General features: G+C 36.5%; 1 protein-coding gene across 1 annotated transcript in view; it reads right to left on the bottom strand.

Annotated features, from left to right (window-relative positions):
- Positions 1 to 2,674: 2,674 nt before the first annotated feature.
- The window catches only part of LOC126416336 (uncharacterized), a 586,934-nt gene continuing 571,790 nt past the window's right edge, over positions 2,675 to 17,818 (bottom strand). The window contains exon 26 of the mRNA XM_050084004.1: positions 2,675 to 2,999. Within this exon, the coding sequence (XP_049939961.1) occupies positions 2,844 to 2,999 (156 nt within the window). The 3' untranslated portion in view covers positions 2,675 to 2,843. The remainder of the gene's footprint in view (positions 3,000 to 17,818) is intronic.

Genomic DNA, 17,818 nt, shown 5'->3' on the forward strand with positions numbered 1-17,818 from the left:
ATGATGTTTGCCAACAATTTTCAATTTTTGCTAGTATACACTGAGGTGACAAAACTTATGGGATACTTCGTGACATCTTGTCGGACGTCCTTCTGCCCAGTATAGTACAGCAGCTTGACATGCCATGGACTAAATAAGTGGTTGGAAGTCCCTAGCACAAATACTGAGCTTCTATAGCCATCCATAATTACGAAACTGTTGTCAGTGTAGGACTTTGTACGTGATTTTACCTATCAGTTACGTTCCATACATGTTTGATGGGATTCATGTCAGGTCATCCGGGTGTCCAAATCGTTCACTCGAACTGTCCAGAATATTCTTAAAACTATGCAAGTACAGTTGTGGCACAGTGACATGGAGCATCGTTATCCACAAACATTCCATCGTTGCTCGGTAACTTGACGTCCATAAATAGCTGCAGATGGTACCAGAACATCCAGAGAACACAGTCCATTCCATGTAAACACAGCCCACACCATTATGGAGCCACCACCAGCTTGCACAGTGTCTTGTTGACAACTTGGGTCCGTGGCTTCGTGAGGTCTGCACCACACTCGAACACTGCCATCAGCCCTTACCAACTGAAACTAGGATTCACCTAACCAGAGCATGGTTTTATAGTCGCCTAGGCTCAAACACATATAAGTCACGAGCCCAGGAAAGACTCTGCAGGCGATGTCGGCAGTTAACAAAGGATCTCGCATCGGTTGTCTACTGCCATAGCCCATTAACGCCAAATTTCGCCACACTGTCCTAACGAAAACGCTTGTCGAACATTCATCACTGATTTTTGCGGTTATTTCATGCAGTGTTGCTTGCTGTGTTGTTAGCACTGACAACTCCACACAAACGCCGCTGCTCTCAGTCATTAAGCGAAGGTCGTCGGCCACTGTATTCTTGGCACGCTCTTGACATTATGAATCTCGGAATATTAAGTTTCCAAATGGTTTCCGAACTGAAATGTCCCATGCATCTAGCTTAAACTACTATACTGAATTCAAAGTCTGTTAATTCCCGTCATCCGACCATGAGCATATCAGAAACCTTTTCACATTAATCACCTGAGTGCAAATGACAGCTTGGCCAATGCAGTGCACTTTTATACTTTGTGTACACCATACTACTGCCACCTGTATATGTGCTCATCGCTGCCCCACGACTTTCGTCACCCTGTGTGTTATTTAATAAAGCTAATGGAAGTTTAAAATTTTTCATATCCATTAGATAAAGTCTGTTAGATATAATGAGGTGTAAGCACAAAAATATATTCTTACAAAATGTATTCTGACAATTATTCTGTTTATTACTTTTCTGCACACGTATATTTTCATATTTTAGAAGCACAAATGTCCTACAGAATGTATTGTAACAATCATTTTCTTGTTGCTTTATTACACACATAAATTTTCATATGGCACCTTGTTTTATCCCTTGTACACTTGCAGTATGTCTTACATAAATGTGGCAGACCAGGTTGGATGTAATAAACTGTGCAACAAAACTTTCTAGTAGATGAATTTGTATAGTTTTGAAACATCAATCACATGTTTGCCAACAGTAAGAATTCCATTAGAATGTGCAGTTCGTAAGCATGAGCTCGGAAGATGGATCATAAACAAAGTCTAAACATAGCTGTTTCCATTGCTAATGAACTATTTATTTAAAAACCAGATACAAATTTTTGTATGTAGCTTATTGCTGGAAGTCGTGTCATTGATAGGAATAAAGTATATGAATTTAATAAAAAAATAATAAAATCTTTATAATCAATATAGTTCATCATGAACTAAAAGCCGATTTTATGAATGCAAAGCTTTATTAAACAGGAAACGGAACCTATGTATAAAATTGCAGATATGTTTGCGACAAGTTGATGAATATTTATTTAAGAACTGTAAAATCAACATTTAACGAAATACAGTGGTTGTTGTCATGTATTTATAGATGGTGGCACCGCCAACGAGTGGATCCGTTAGATAGTCTACTGGTTGTCGTACGTGGGTCAGAATCTGGTTGTGCTCCACATCAGAATAACTTGTATTTTTGTAATGTATTTTAAAAATAGTGAAAACAGAAGTGACTGCAGTGAACAACAAAATAAGGTGACTCAAGAATCTAGTGTCGTCTACAGTATTTTGAGAACCAATCTTACATCAAGATTATTCCAGGCAGCGAACAACAGATTAGACACCCCAAATTTTAGTGGAGGAAAAAAGAGATGAGTGCTTATAGTTACAACTTATAAGTTTGTTCTGCCTTGTTAAAATTTACAACTTCGTAATGTGCTTCTGTAAAAGTGATTTGTTCCTTGAGTTTCATAATTCTGCTTTAAATTTTAATTCGATTATTAGTCACATAACAAGCAGAGTATCACAATAGGGTCAGTGTGTTATTATGGATTGAGTAATATTAGTCGGAGAGGGTGGCCAGAAGCCCTTCCTTTGGTACTATGCTAAGTATGTTGTTGAGAAATGAAATCTGTTTGTTGTATGAACTTTAGTTTTGTAATTTAACAAACTGACATTCTTGATGATAAATTCATCTGTCCTATTATGAATATCATTATTATGTTGGCAGTCTGTTTTTGTAGTAGCCATGTCCATTGATAGTCACTCAAAGAATGCTGTGTGCAATATAGACATCGGGAGGGAAAGATAAATTAACGAGAAAATAATAACTTCCTTATAATTTTTATTTTACTGAAATAATCGTACAATATAATTGAATAATTATTTAACTCTTATTTGAACTCACATATTAAAGATGCTTAGAGATTCTATTGTTACAGCTATATAGTCACTGCACAAGTAAGTATTTGTGTTATAACACTGATGCCAAATTCATCAACCTGTTTCCTCTGTTATAAAAACGTCCATGCTTTGGTTTCCCATGTAGTCCTGAATCAAGATAAGTGCATATTTCTGCGACTCAATCTCTGTTGATACAAATCCCATTTCCTTTAAATGGAATGTGACAACAGATTGGTTCTCCACCTCCTCCTGAAATTTATATAAGATTATTTCACTTTATTTCAGAGTTGAAATAGTTTGTAGACACTTACCATTCTTGTCTGTAGAGCACCAAAAGATGTATCAATGGTGCAAAAATGCAAGAAGAGAAACAAACGTTTAAATTAATAATTTGAAATAATCCTGAATCCCTTATTTCCTTGTCCTATGGTTTGTAACATATGAAGGGCTTATTTCAATAGTGGTACAAGTCCAATTTTGTTCATTTTGAGAAACAGAGTTCTAAAGTTAAATGAACGCTAAAAATCTCCAGTTGGGATACCAGAAATATTCAAGCATATGGCTTCTTGCTAGAGATGAACCTTTCTTTCTGTTTGTTTGGATCATTAATGTTGGAAGCAGAATATGCAGAAAGTGGAGGTAATGGACTTGTACCACTATTGAAATAAGCCCTTCATATATAATGTCTACCTCTCATGACATTATTGAGAGGCAAAACAGGTTAACCTAAGATTGACAGGGTTCTCCTTGATTGTATGATACATTGAGGAAGCAAAAGTTTAAACTATAAAATATCCACTTTGGACTCATTTAATTTTCAGATTTTTCAAATGTAATGTATTCTTTACTGTGTTTAATTTATAGAGCACTTCCTTCACAGCGCATTTTTCTGTCTTCGGAACATATTACTGCAGCATTTTTGCATGCCATGGATTCGACAAGTTACTGGTATGTTTTCAGAGGTATTTGGTATCACTTATGTCTCACCATATGTCAACTGTTGGTGTAATTATCCGCCCATGGATAAAATAGTCTCAGGTTTCAAACTGCATCAAGTGGTTAACGGCCCAAGAGCTTTCAGTAGAGATCTCGTCTGCCATTGTGAAGTAGTTGACTGTTGTCTGGTTGTTGCTGCCATGCTTATATAGACGCACAGTGACGTCACAGGCTTCATTGCAGCTGTATAGGCATGACAGCGACATCCAAAGGAACCCCCTTCTCGCTCACATTGGACGCCTTCACATCGCCTATACCATCTGTAAACTAGATTCCAATAACCCCTTCTTCACCACCTGATCAACTGTGGTATGCTGCCACGTCTTCAAAAAAACATCCCTCAGTCCCTACAACTAATACAGGCCAGGCTCTAGCTCAACGCAGCTTCAACCAACACCTTCTCCCAGATAATGAGCTGTCCCCCGATATTTGTCCCTCCTACCAACTTTAACACTTCCCCACCTATCCGAATCCACATCAAGGCACCTCTCTCCTTTTTTTTCTCCATCCAGCCCTGTCCCTTTCCTCTTGTAATCACTACCCTCCTGACACACTACATTACTCCTCACCCTCTGTCTTCCCACTTATATGTATTCCCCCTGTCTATCTCGTGTCCTACCTACTCTCTCCATAGTTTCCCCTCCCTAACAGCCCCTACTTCTTTACCTATACCCCTCAACCCTATGGATCATATTCTCTCCTCTGACAATAGTTCTTACCCAGTGCAGGTCCCTTGTATTTTAAGTGACAATTCAGTGCTTCAATGTTTTTATCAGATAAATTTCACCTTTCTGTGATATGTTTTAAAATGTATATAATTTGGTTTTTCGCTGTCTGTCTTTGATTTTTAGTTTAAAATACAACAACAACTATAAATTTTGATTCCTCTTTGAATACGTTTTTTAATTTGCTTGGTTGGAGAGTGGAATTTTGTACCACTGACAGCCCATCCCCACCCATATGGGTCTGGGGGGATAAAATAACAATACATAAAAAATACCCTCGTGACAGTCAACCACTTGACATTGGTAGAAGAGGCCTCTCCCAAAAGCTGAGGAGGATGTCATTGAATCACTGTGGCAACACGTGAAGATCATGTGCTTTGGAGTCCCATATTTAACATGTGCGCTGAATGGTGTGCTCCAAAACACTTGTGCTTGCATCAACATTATCTCAGTCATCAGATATGCCATAGGTTGCTGCTTATCCTGATTCGTTGAGTGGGCAATTTCCATGTTCTATGATCAGGCGTGGACATACAATGTCCTGACTCCCACTAATGGTTTCACTGCCCTCTCACTACTGTAGCATGCGAGCAGCCAATGAGACTAATCATTACCGAGGTACAGGTGCTGGGCCCTATCTGTCGATTGTTAAAGTCGTTTATGTCAGTGGATTACGTGGTCTGCGGCCTGTATAGTCGCTAGAACGATTCGCTATTCGGCTCCACTTATATATGCTTCCCTAATGGAATCATCTGCCAGCAACGCAAACAGGCAACATTCGATCTCAAAACGTTCTGGCTCATCAGTGTACATTATGCAGAAACATATAAGTTGAGCCGGTTACCAGACATTTTGAAAATGTGTGCTTCTATTGTTCAAAAACTTTTGTGCTTTATGGATGCTAACTTAATTTTAAGAAAAGATGGCATTACATTATACAGGTCACATGGGCTCACCAACTATATTATGGTTCTCCTATTTTGTTGGAAGATGCTACAAAATAACTGTGTATATAGGTCAAGGAGATAGTTTTTACATAACAAGAGAAGATGCAGTCTACATGATACTTGAACCCTAACATTAATGGCAATTTTGATAAGTAGCTGCGCTATATAAATGAACAAGTGTATTTTGTCAACACAGTTTTCAATAAACAAAAGGCAAGATTATTTCATTTCGCTATATTTTTGTCACACGAAATTCCGTACGTGAGAACAGAACAACTGTCACTAATATTCGAATCCAAGAAGTTCTCCTACAATATCTACAACCTACCAGTCTTCTTATGGTGTATTATGAACGAAACTTTGGGTTTTACTATCCTAATTCCCCTCTCCTGGTCCATTACTGAATGGTATGCCACCACATCAGTTCAGATTTCACTGATTGCTCATCATGGTCATTTTGGGAGGCATGTGTACGAGGAAGCAATATGTTGGCAGACTCTTCTTGAAGGGGAAGCTGGCACCTGTCTCATTGCGTCTGTTAGTGTATCCTGATGAGCATTTACATGATCTTCTCGCGCTTATTAAACGCACTGGAGATGAAATGCATTAGTTTTCTTTCGATTGTCTGTCTTTTCAGATACTTCTCTACGGAAAGCATTCAACGCTGACGAGATTTTTGTAAACTACATTTTCCGCAGATGATATAATATGGAAAGTAGTGCTGTTGGGCGGTGGGGTCTGGAACGAAGTCGACTTATCCCGAAGGTGTTGTGTTCATGTCGCTACTCTGAACAGGCTGCTCCACTTCAGCAATGTTATTGTCCAGACATCAGTGCCATGCGACTGACTCCTTATAACGGAGTGCGCTTCTGTGCTGATACAGTCATCGTCTCTGAACTGATCCTCTGCTGTACACAGTACACAGAGGTGTTTAATGTGTTTGTAACCTTCCGGAATAGGCGTTTTGTTAACTGCAGTAAGGGCACTACTTCCTAACGACAAAAAACATCCCCACATAGTAACCCACGTCCGCCGTCGACACCACGCATTATGGAAGGTGATGATCTCCAGGCAGTCACCGCAACGGTAACTTTTTCATTGGGTAGCCACAGGATGTAGTGTGATTCATCATTCCAGTTGAATCATTCCCAGTCGTCCACTGTCCAGTGGCTCTACTGTTAACACCACGCCGAGCTTTATTTACGATTGACTAAAGCTACGTGTGCACATGAGGAGCCACTCTGACATATCCCATACTCCTCAACTCCCTGCGGACACTCATTGTGGTAGGTAGCCTGCTGGTAGAAGTTTAGAATTGACGAGTGATTCCTTCAACTAATTTCAAGCAATTTTTTACAACCACCCTCCACATTTGTCACCAGTCTCTTTCTGTCACTGTACGGGATGTCCCTAGATTTGGCTTGGATGTGGTCCTTCCTTCGAGTTTCCACTTCATAATTATATTACCTACAGTAGACGTGGGCCACTTCAGAAGGGTTGAAGTGTCTGTGATGGGTTTCTTCGCTGGGTGGCACACTCGATGTCCGCGAGCCCTCCTGACCGAACTATTTTGCCGTTGCTGCTTCTCTGCTGGTAGTTCAATACTTCCCGCCTCTGTAATTCCTGATGGATCCTCCTGTAGTAACGTCTAGTGGTCAGTTCTTCATTATAAAGGTGTCTACATCACCCACGCGAATCTTCAAACATTAGTTATTGGGAACAGTAATGGAGCTATAACAGACGAAATCAGTTAACGTGTATCGAGGGAATGAGAATAACAAACAGTAGACTAAAAGTTAACTGATAATTGCTCTGACAACTGATAATTGCTCTGAAATTACTAGTCATAAAAATCATCATATATTAAGAAATTACGTGCTTTACCGCCGGATTTTCATCTCCTAAGTGAACTGAATGCTGAACTCTATTAAAAAAAATCCAACTCAGATTTCTGTATAGAGTTTGATATTACAATTTCAATGATTTTACTGGGAAAATAATGTTACTGTAAGCAAATGTAATTTTAACAACAATGATATGGGGCTACAATATTAGAGTTCCTTAGCTAATACTTGGAGATCAACACCATTATATCTCAGATCGTGATGTACAAAAACTAATAGAGCAAAAACGAGATGCCAAACAAAAGGATTTTCATTGAATCGTGTGCAGTTGCTACACATACATTTATAAATTATTACTGTGGATATGTAGCAAGAAGTCTATAATTCAGATAGCTTCAGTTTTGAACGTATTGCTTTTCCACAAGCCTTATTCAGTCCTTAATTAAATTATACCGAGCAGAAATAGTACTGATAATCTCAGACGGTCTTCATATATGGTCTGTGAAGTAAGATGCACAGGTATAGAAATGTAGAGCATATGGCGACTCATCTCAATGGAAACGTGAAAATGTTATGGAGGTTCGAAAGAATTAACCAAATTTTGCTGGAAGGCTGTAAGGAAAATTTTATTGCTACTGCTGGAGAAAGTGGAAATCAATTACGTCACTTATTATGAGAAATGAAGAATGCACAGGGACTCCAGCATGAAATCGTTGAAAAATCATGTAGAATTATTGAAATACCGATTAAGCTAACGAATATTACTCCAAAACACGTTAGCGTTCTTATTTCTTGTGATTATTGTGTTTAAAGTGCGGTAATTTACCTGACAGACAAAAATATTACATAGCTCCCAGTAAGGTGAAGACTGATAGCTTCGAACAGCACTTTTTCTTAGTGACACCATTCTCTTCTTGCTATGGAAAGCACTTGTCCCATTATATTTTATGGTGCCATAATGCTCCAGTAGACGTACAAGACTGTTAAAATTTACATAGTAAAATGCCTTACACCAATTACAGAAATACTGTAAACTGTATAATTAATGGCATACATTTTCACCATACATGTGAATAGCCTTAGCACTGAAACCATTTAGAAGGCCATACTGTGACAAAATATATTATTTGTGGCTGGAAGTTGGTTATCTATTATATTTCCTAAATTTTTGTATATTGCTGTCAAGGATGAAGGTAGGTGGAGTTTGATGGTACTTCTTTAACTCCTGTTCTATAAATAAGTTGAATTTCAGCACTATTCACCAAATCAGGAATTTTTTCTGTGTGTGAGATAAGTTATAACCAATTTAAAAAATTAAATTATTAGTAGATATTCTTAGTCTGATGAATTTCAATTCTGTTATGTAGTATAATGACAGGAAAACTCCAAATGGTTACACTGACATATATTTTGGAAATGGATGGAAAATATTTTAAAATGTGCTGATAGGTTTTAGAGAGATAATTACTAAGGAAATATCAGCTTTGTTATACCAAAAGCAATGACATTCATATTTATGGTATGAAGAACCATAATTATTATAATTATTACTTATGCCATGGCAAAAGTGATATGTAACATATGGTATAATTGATAACAAAAGATTTTAAAATTGTGATTTTTAATATATTCATAAATTATGTAAAATATGCATAATTATTATGGAATATAACGAAATTATTAAATGTAAAACATATGTGAGAGAGTTTTAGACCAAATATCCAAGTCATAATGAAATTGAAACGAAATATTTACAATAATTCAAATATTGTAAAACCATGTGAGCTTGTAAATAATTCATTGCCAACATTGTCCAGGCACTCAGATACTGTAGTACAGATTTCTTGTCTCAGTCTGAATGTTGGAAGAGTAGGAGCATTTGAACTGCCTAAACAGTATTTATAATTGTACTTATTTTCCTTATTTTATCTGTGTGATGTTGAATGATGCTGGCACTGAAAATTATTCTGTGTGATATGTTTTTGGTATTGTGAACTCTGATCAATCTCAATGTGAAATTAAGTAAAATGTAAACTGCACTTGGGAAAATTAGGCGTTGGAGATAATTTAAGCTTAGTTCTATATGTAGGAATCTCATATTCAGGAATAAATTTCGCACTAGTTAAAACCATAATGAAATATAAGCAAAATGTTAAAATACGTATAATGAGAATCAAACAAAGTGTTCAGAGACGAGTTGAGTGACAAATATGGACTAGGGGGCAAGGCAAATAATCAGACTGCTGAATTAAACAGACAAAAGACAATGTTAGATGAAAAATAGACAAATTACCAAATAAAATAATTGATGTAAGAGACAGAGTAGCCAGTTTTGAAACTAAGTGGCAGTATTTTGAGGAAAGAGAGGTGGAGATGAAATCATGATTGAAACGGAGTAGAGAAATCTCCATGTATTGGAACAGATATGTCAAACAATAAAACAGTACGGCATGGTGAGGTAAATGATGTTGTACCTCATACTGGAGACCACAATGTATATGATGTGGATCAAATGAAAGATGAGGTAAATAGTTCTCCTAATGATTATGTAGGAGTTAAAGAGGAAGGATTGATTAAATTGGACTATGCAGACTAGATTGAGAAATTGTTTGTTGATTGTTACAGAAGAGAGGCAGAATGTATAAAATTTACATAGTAACTTTGTAACCTGGACTTAAGTGTTTGGTTGGGAATTCATAGAATCCTTTTACAAATTATGTCTACTATACCAATTTCGGATTGCACATGGAAAAAATTAACATGCAAATCTTTCTGCTTGAAGTCTGAATTCTCTTGTTTTATTATGGAGGTCATTTTTGCCTATGCACGTAAAAATCAACAAAAGAGTGAAGGAGAATTTTGATTATTGATACATTATGAAAAGATTTTACTGTAACGAAAAGCTCCTTTGTTTTTGTGATTGCACCCCAACTTGCATATCATATCTGTGGTTTCCTCTATTTTGCAATAATATTACGATACTAGGTGGAAAATCACAGCATCATTTGCAAACAATCATAGAGGATTGCCCAAGTTGTTTGCTAAACCGGTTTTACAGACTGGAAATAGCAAAGCTTACATAACCCATTCATGGGGAATTCTGACATAATTTTTGTTTCACTAGATTACTTTCCATCAGTTAATTTGAACTGCAATCTTTCTGATACGAAATTACGAATACAGTGGCAAAGCAGAGCTCACATTCCGTCGTTACACAGTTTGATTGGAAGACACCTCTAAGAAACAATGTAAAAAGCCTGCTAGGTATCTAGAAATATCGAATCAATTTGAGATCCTCTTTCGATACCTCTCACAACCCCTGTGAATAAAGAGTCAGTTGTGTTTCACGAGAACAATGTTTTCTGAACCCGTGATGACTTTCCGTCAATAGATCGTTTTCGTTGATGTAATGCATGAAGTTTGAAGACAGAATACGTTACGAAAGGTATCCAGTTTTCATGCACGGATTTTACAACAGGTGGCTGGTTGCGTATGATTACTAAAAATAAAGCTATTTCATCAGTATGCTCCGAAAGTAGTTTCTTTTGAACACAGTCTGAACCAGGACACCATCCTTCACTAGTCGACTGAGGTTACTTTGCTATAGTGAGGGCATCTATTTGAAAATTACTCTTGTTGGTGGTTACTCTTGATTCGAAGTCTGTAATACTGACTGCATCTTCTTTGGCGAAATAATTTCGGAAAACGGTATTAGTGTCACTATCATCACCAACATTAGCACTGCTGTCACTGAAGTGTTGGCAGAAGAGCCAACACCACGTTATGAAGGGAGGCAGAAATGCAAGCGCTTTAGCTCACGCAGGCTGGCGTGAGGAGGGAAGAACTGTACTGGCGTCAGGTCTGGAACATGACAAGGAATGAGAATTCAGAAAGCGGACGTAATTAGTTGGATACTTAACTTTAATCCATTTATGATGAACGTCGCTCTTGACGGTACATGATTCACAATATTATCTGTTCAGAATAGTAACTGAATATGGCGCCTTGCTAGGTCGCAGCAAATGACGTAGCTGAAGGCTATGCTAAACTGTCGTCTCGGCAAATGAAAGCGTATGTATACAGTGAACCATCGCTAGCAACCAGTGAACCATCGCTCTTGCGGTGACACCACAGTCACAAAGTGGATGCATTTTTGCATTAAAATCCGTAAAGAGTTTCGAGAACCAGTAAACTGTCACCAGTCTTAGAGATTCTGCCATCTCAGAGCATGGCATGGCTTCCTTGTTGCTTCTGCAACTGTGTCCTGACCTGTTTTCTGTAACATAGGAAATCTGTTCTATTTACTAACAGTTAACTGGGTATAAAACTCCCAGTTGCTACCAACACTACTGTACTTCTTCAATTGTGAGCTAAATTTGGTGTAATCTTATATTTTGTGTGGAAGGATTATTGTGAAGTAGCCTGAAGCAGAAGGGTTTTCAACAACAAGAGCTAATATTTATTTTTATGTAGTCTAGTGGGGGGAGGATTGAGTACTTTTCATAACAGTTTAAGAAAAGTGGAAGAAATTTGTTAAGTATATAGCGAATTTTGTTCGTTTCTGCGAGATGTTTGCTTTTCTTTAGCATGAATCATACTCAGTATTCACTTATATATTAAGTGCATGAAAAGAGTAGCCGAAGTGTAGAAGAACGTTATTGTAGAGCAGACACATTAATATTTATAGAGACTCTTGTATTTCATTAGGTAGAAAATCGTTCCTCCGTTAAAATTCTTAGAAGAATGTTTTTTTTTTTTTAATTTCCTGCAGTTAGATTATTTTAACAGATATGATAATGAACCATTTTATTATCTATTTATAGCAATAATCTTTTCAGGTCTTTGCCCATCTTCGGTTGGCATAATACACATTTCAATCTTCAGATGTAAAGGCTCTGAGCACTATGGGACTTAACATCTGTGGTCATCAGTCCCCTAGAACTTAGAACTACTTAAACCTAACTAACCTAAGGACATCACACACATCCATGCCCAAGGCAGGATTCGAATCTGCGACCGTAGCAGTCGTGCGGTTCCAGACTGTAGCGGCTTTAACTGCTTGGCCACCCCGGCTGGCTCTGGGTGGTTAGATGGGGATGCATTTCACTATTTATTTCATTTGTGGCCATTATCGTAAATGACTGAATGATGTGAAGTTCATAAGTTTACTCGCTTTTTTTAAACAAATATTTTGCACTTTCATGAGCACTGTTTCTGTATAATGCCATGCTGTGCTTATCTATGTGGCCCTGGGTTTTATTGATTGTTGCATGTGTTTATGTTGCTTTCCTTTGTACCTCATATTTCTATCTGTTGTTGAAGCTACTTATGGAGATTTCAAGAACATTTAAATCTTTCAGTGTCTATTATTCAATAGTGATGATGACATTCATCTGATTTTTGTTCACTGTCTCCCAAAGTTTATCAATTTTTTATGTAGCATCTTCTAATAATATTGTATGTCAACATCACTTCTCTTATAATAAACTACTTTGTTAACTAACAAGGTGATTTCATTCAATAATGTACGTCCTGTGTTGTTAATGGAAGTATCAACAAGTAAACTGGAGAGGCAGTGGGCCATGGATAGGCCACCTTACTGCTGATACATTTCACTTTTAAAAGAAATGTGCGTACATGAAAGTACTAGTGTCAACCAATCAAAGAACTCATATTTCTGGTGAAGTCAAATTTTTATACTTAAGCATGTTATTGTTCATTAGTTCTATTGTTTCCTTGACAGATATTTTTGTGTAGAGGTTCATGTCAGCAAAGTATGAGTTTAGCTGTACCAACAATCTAAATGTCCTTTATAACTATATGGTACTGAGTACAATATAGCCAGGTATTAAGAGCTTTAAATACTGTTCGAAAGTTCAAACATCAAGCATCAGCATCTACATCAACAAAAAGTGTTTAAGTTAAAATGCGACTCCTAAATGAATCAAAGTGGAGGTCCACACTCAAAATGAAGCACCAAAAATCATTAAAGAAATGTAATTACATGGCTCCAATCTGAAATCAGAAACAAGCACAGAAAAATTAATTTCTATATCATATTTTAGTTGCATACTTTACGTTTCTAACTAAGTAGTCAGTTCATAAATACACAGCTCAAGTGTGCTTTACATTATGTGAGTATGGTAGTTGAGATAATAACATCATAAAATTAAATGTAGACATAACCAAAAAATTGAAACCTTAAGTCACATGTTCCAAAGGTAAATGAAAGTATGCATTTCACTTACCATAAATGCATGGTAAATTCAACTAACATTATTTCCAGTGAGAGAGAAATAAACTTGCTATATAAAGGACTTCAAGATTAACAGCCCAAACTAGAGTAAAAATAACGCTGCAGATATCATTTTAAGCACTAAAATAGCCTGTCACACAGCTACAATAATCCAGAATGATCACATTGCTATACACCACAAACAATCTTATCACCAAACAAGCAGAGAACGACACGATAATTATTTCACAGTAAAGAAATAAAGGTAACACTAATGCTGCAATGTATAATATTGAATGTGTCATTAAGACCATTGAATTCTTCGACAACAATAACATAACAGAATTTCATTCAGATCCCACTTGTAAATTGCGGAATAAATTTTAAAATCTGATGAATAAGAGTGACTTCATTTAACTGCAAAATATGTAGGTCATTGCGCTATTATGGGCCTTCTGCACCACGGTTATGAGCACAACTTAAAATCCACAAACAGAACATCACTGTATACTCTAACATATGACCATTAACAACACATTCAACTTTGAAGATACATACTCAGTACTGAGTAGTTATGAAATAATTAATCGTATAAAGAACATTCAGATTCCTGAGACAAAGAAGTTCACATCATTTACTATCACAAACCTCTACACAAAAATACGTGCTAAGGAAACAATGTAAAGAATTAAAAATACCTTACTTAAGTATAAAATCTAGACTTAAGCAACAATAAATGAGTTCACTGATATACTGACACTCATACTACCGTATAATTGCTTTCCTTTTGATAACAAAAAGTACCAGTAGAAAGATGGCCTAGACGTGGACAGCTGCCTTGACAGTTTACTTGCTGATATTTTCATCAACAACTTAGAAAGTAAATTGTTTAAGGAAAATGGCCAAATAGTTAACAAATTTATATATTGTAACAGATATATTGCTGGATATACTAATCTTACTTGATGCTACAACAAAATTTGTTGAGGACCTTGTATAATAAATTAACAAAATGCATCAGAATTTCATCTTCACTATTGAACATAAGGCAGTGGAAGCTCTATATTTCCACCATTTTCTAGGTTATCTGGAGCTCCTACAATGGACATAAATATCAAGTCCACAGGAAACCAACACAGAGATGCAAAAATAGAAAACACATCATGTTACCAACATCAACACATATCAGTTTCATACAGAGCAATGTTCAGCAGAATGCCCAAAATCCCTTTAGAAACAGCTGAAAGAACTGATGAGCCAAACACCATTACAATAGCTGGTTACGATAATGACCATTGCCAAAAATTAATACTGAAGATAAATAGTAAAACACATTCTCACATAACCAGCAAGAAAGACGAACCAACATTAAGTAACAGTATATCATAACTGACAGAAAAAAGGTGAGCAGCACGTTTTTAGAAAACCAGTCTTTTAAAGTAGCAAATCTTTTCTGAGGAACGAATGTTAGAACCAGTCTTTACATAAATAACAATATAAAAGACAAGCCATCCAGAGTAGCAAAAATAATAGTAAGTCACACTATCGATCAGGAATATATGAACTTCACTGCAACTGATGATTACACATGTACAATGGCCAATGTTGTTGTGTGTTCAGTCCGATGTATGATTTGTTGTGGCTCTCCATGCTGCTCTATCCTGAGCAAGTCTCTCCTTCTTCTAATAACTACTGCAACCTACATCCTTCAGAATCTGCTTACAGTATGCATCTCTTGGTCTGCCTATACAATTTTTATCCCCCTGTCCTCCCACACATCCTTCCAGTACTAAAGGGGTGATCTCTTGAAGTCTCGGAATATGTCCTATCAATCGATCCCTTCTTCTAGTTAGACGGTGGCACAACTTCCTTTTTTCTCCAGTTGTATTCAGTACCTCATTAGTTGTGCAACCTACCCATCTAATCTTCAGCACTCTCCTTTAGCACCCTATTTTAAAAGTTTCTATAATATTCTGGTCTCAGCTGGTTAGCGTTTACTCTACACAAATAGTTTCAGAAAGTCTTAGTTGCGCTTACATCTATATTCGATGTTAACAAATTTGCCTTCTTCAGAAATGCTTTTCTTGCCATTGCTATCTACATTTTATATCCTGTCTGTTTCGGCCATCATTACTAATTTTGCTGCTCAAATGATGAAACTGATCTACTGCTTTATCACGTTTCCAAATCTAATTCCCTCAGCATCACCTGATTTAACTCTGCTAAATTTCATTATCCTTGTTTTGCTTTGGTTGATATTCATCTTATATCCCCCTTTGAAGACACTGCCCATTCCATTCAATTGCACTTCCAAGTCGTTTGCTGTCTCTGACGGAATTACAATGTCAAGTTTTTTATTGCTTCTCACAATATTTTTACTCCCTACCAAAATTTTTCTTTGGATTCCTTTAATGCTTGTTCAATGTATAGATTGAATAACATTGGGGACCATCTGCAACCCTGCCTAACTCTCTTCTGAAACTCTGCTTTCCTCTCATGCTCTTCAACTCTTATAACTGTAGTCGGGCTTCTGCACAGGTTGTAAATAGCTTCTAATTCCCTATATTTTGTTCCTGTTCCATCAGAATGTCAAAGAGAGTATTCAAGTCAACACTGTCAAAACCTCAAAACCTTTCTCTAAGTCTACAATGCGACGAACGTAAGTTTGGTTTTTCTTAACCTATCTTCTAAGAGAAACTGTAGGGTTAGGATTGCCTCAGGAATTCTTACTTTTCTTTGGAATGGAAACTGATCTTATCTGAGGTCGGTTTCGACCATTTTTTCCGTTCTTCTGTAAAGAATTCCTGTTAATCTTTTGCAACCATGACTTATTAAACTGAAATTTCGGTGATATTTACACCTGTCGGCACCTGGTTTCTTTGGAATTTGTATTACTGTACTCTTCTTGAACTATGGGGGTATTTTGACTGTCTCATACATCTTGCTCAAGTTGTAAGAGATTTGTGATGGCAGGTTCTCCCACAGCTGTGAGTAGTCAGACTGTCATCTACTCCTGTGGCCTTGTTTCGATTAAGTCTTCCAGTTCTCTGTCAAATTGTTCTCAAAGTATTATATCTCCATTTCATCTTCATCTATGTCCTCTTCTGTTTCTATAACATTGCCTGCAAAATTTTATCTCCTTTGTTTAGACCCTGAATATATGTCTTCTGCCTTTCAGCTTTCCCATTTTTGCTTGGGAGTAGATTTTGATCTGAGCTCATGATGTTCATACAGCTGGTTCTCTTTTTTTGAAAGGACTCTTTAATTTTGCTGTAGGTAGTATCTATCTTTCCCCTAGTGATATATGACTGTAAATCCTTACACTGGTCTTCTAGCCATTCCTGCTTAGAAAATTTTACACTTCCTGTTTGTTATATTTTTTGGACAGTTGTATATCCTTTCACTTGCTTCATTTACTGAATTTTTATATTTTCTCCTTTCATGAATTAATTCAGTAACTCCTGTGTTAACAAAAGATTTCTACTTGAATTGTATTTTTAATAATATGATCATTTGCTGCCATCACTATTTTGTTTCTCAGAGCTATCCATTCTTGTCACAATGTCGCTATTTAAATCACTTTCTGAAATGTTTTGTTGTTTGTGTTGCAATGAGCTGCAGAATCAACATCAGATCAATTCCTGTTGACAAATACTATTTCCTTCTTCTCATACAAGATTTTTTTATTTACATGGTAACCACTCTCCCTTGTTTTTTAGTCTAATCTCAGCTAGCTTTGAGAGAAAATAGTTTCTATGTAAGGTGATGACTGTACTACTAAAACATAGCTTTTTATTTAGTTCATCAGAATTATTTCACTAGTTTCTTAAAATATTGACCTGTCTACAAAGAAATTATAAATGGCTACTTTTGAGATGTTACTCATCCTATATCAAAACTTTACTCTAGGAGATAATAATAATGACTGGTAATATTAAAGAGTCCAATGAAGCTGTACTACAGGAGTTCGTTTTAAGAACCATATATCAAAATTATCATTAACCACTACTTTTTACTTTCAAGGTGTTTTAGGACGATTACAATTTTCTACATGAGATGGGGATACAGTTTTTGTTGCAAAAGATTTATCATTAATTTCTTTTCACATATTTCCAGCAACATATGTTATAATGTTCTAACATATAAGATAGTTTTCACAGATGTTGCAATAACTCTTTTCTGCATGTCTACACTACAGAGGTTATCAAGATCCATTATAACTTCACATATCTGTGTCCAAAGAAGCAGACAACATCAACAGGATTTCATTACTCTAATTCCTCAAAGCAGGTAATAGTTCCTTAATTATACTAGGCAGTGA

Source organism: Schistocerca serialis, chromosome 8 (assembly GCF_023864345.2).
Source record: "Schistocerca serialis cubense isolate TAMUIC-IGC-003099 chromosome 8, iqSchSeri2.2, whole genome shotgun sequence".
In the NCBI taxonomy this organism is placed as follows: domain Eukaryota; kingdom Metazoa; phylum Arthropoda; class Insecta; order Orthoptera; family Acrididae; genus Schistocerca; species Schistocerca serialis.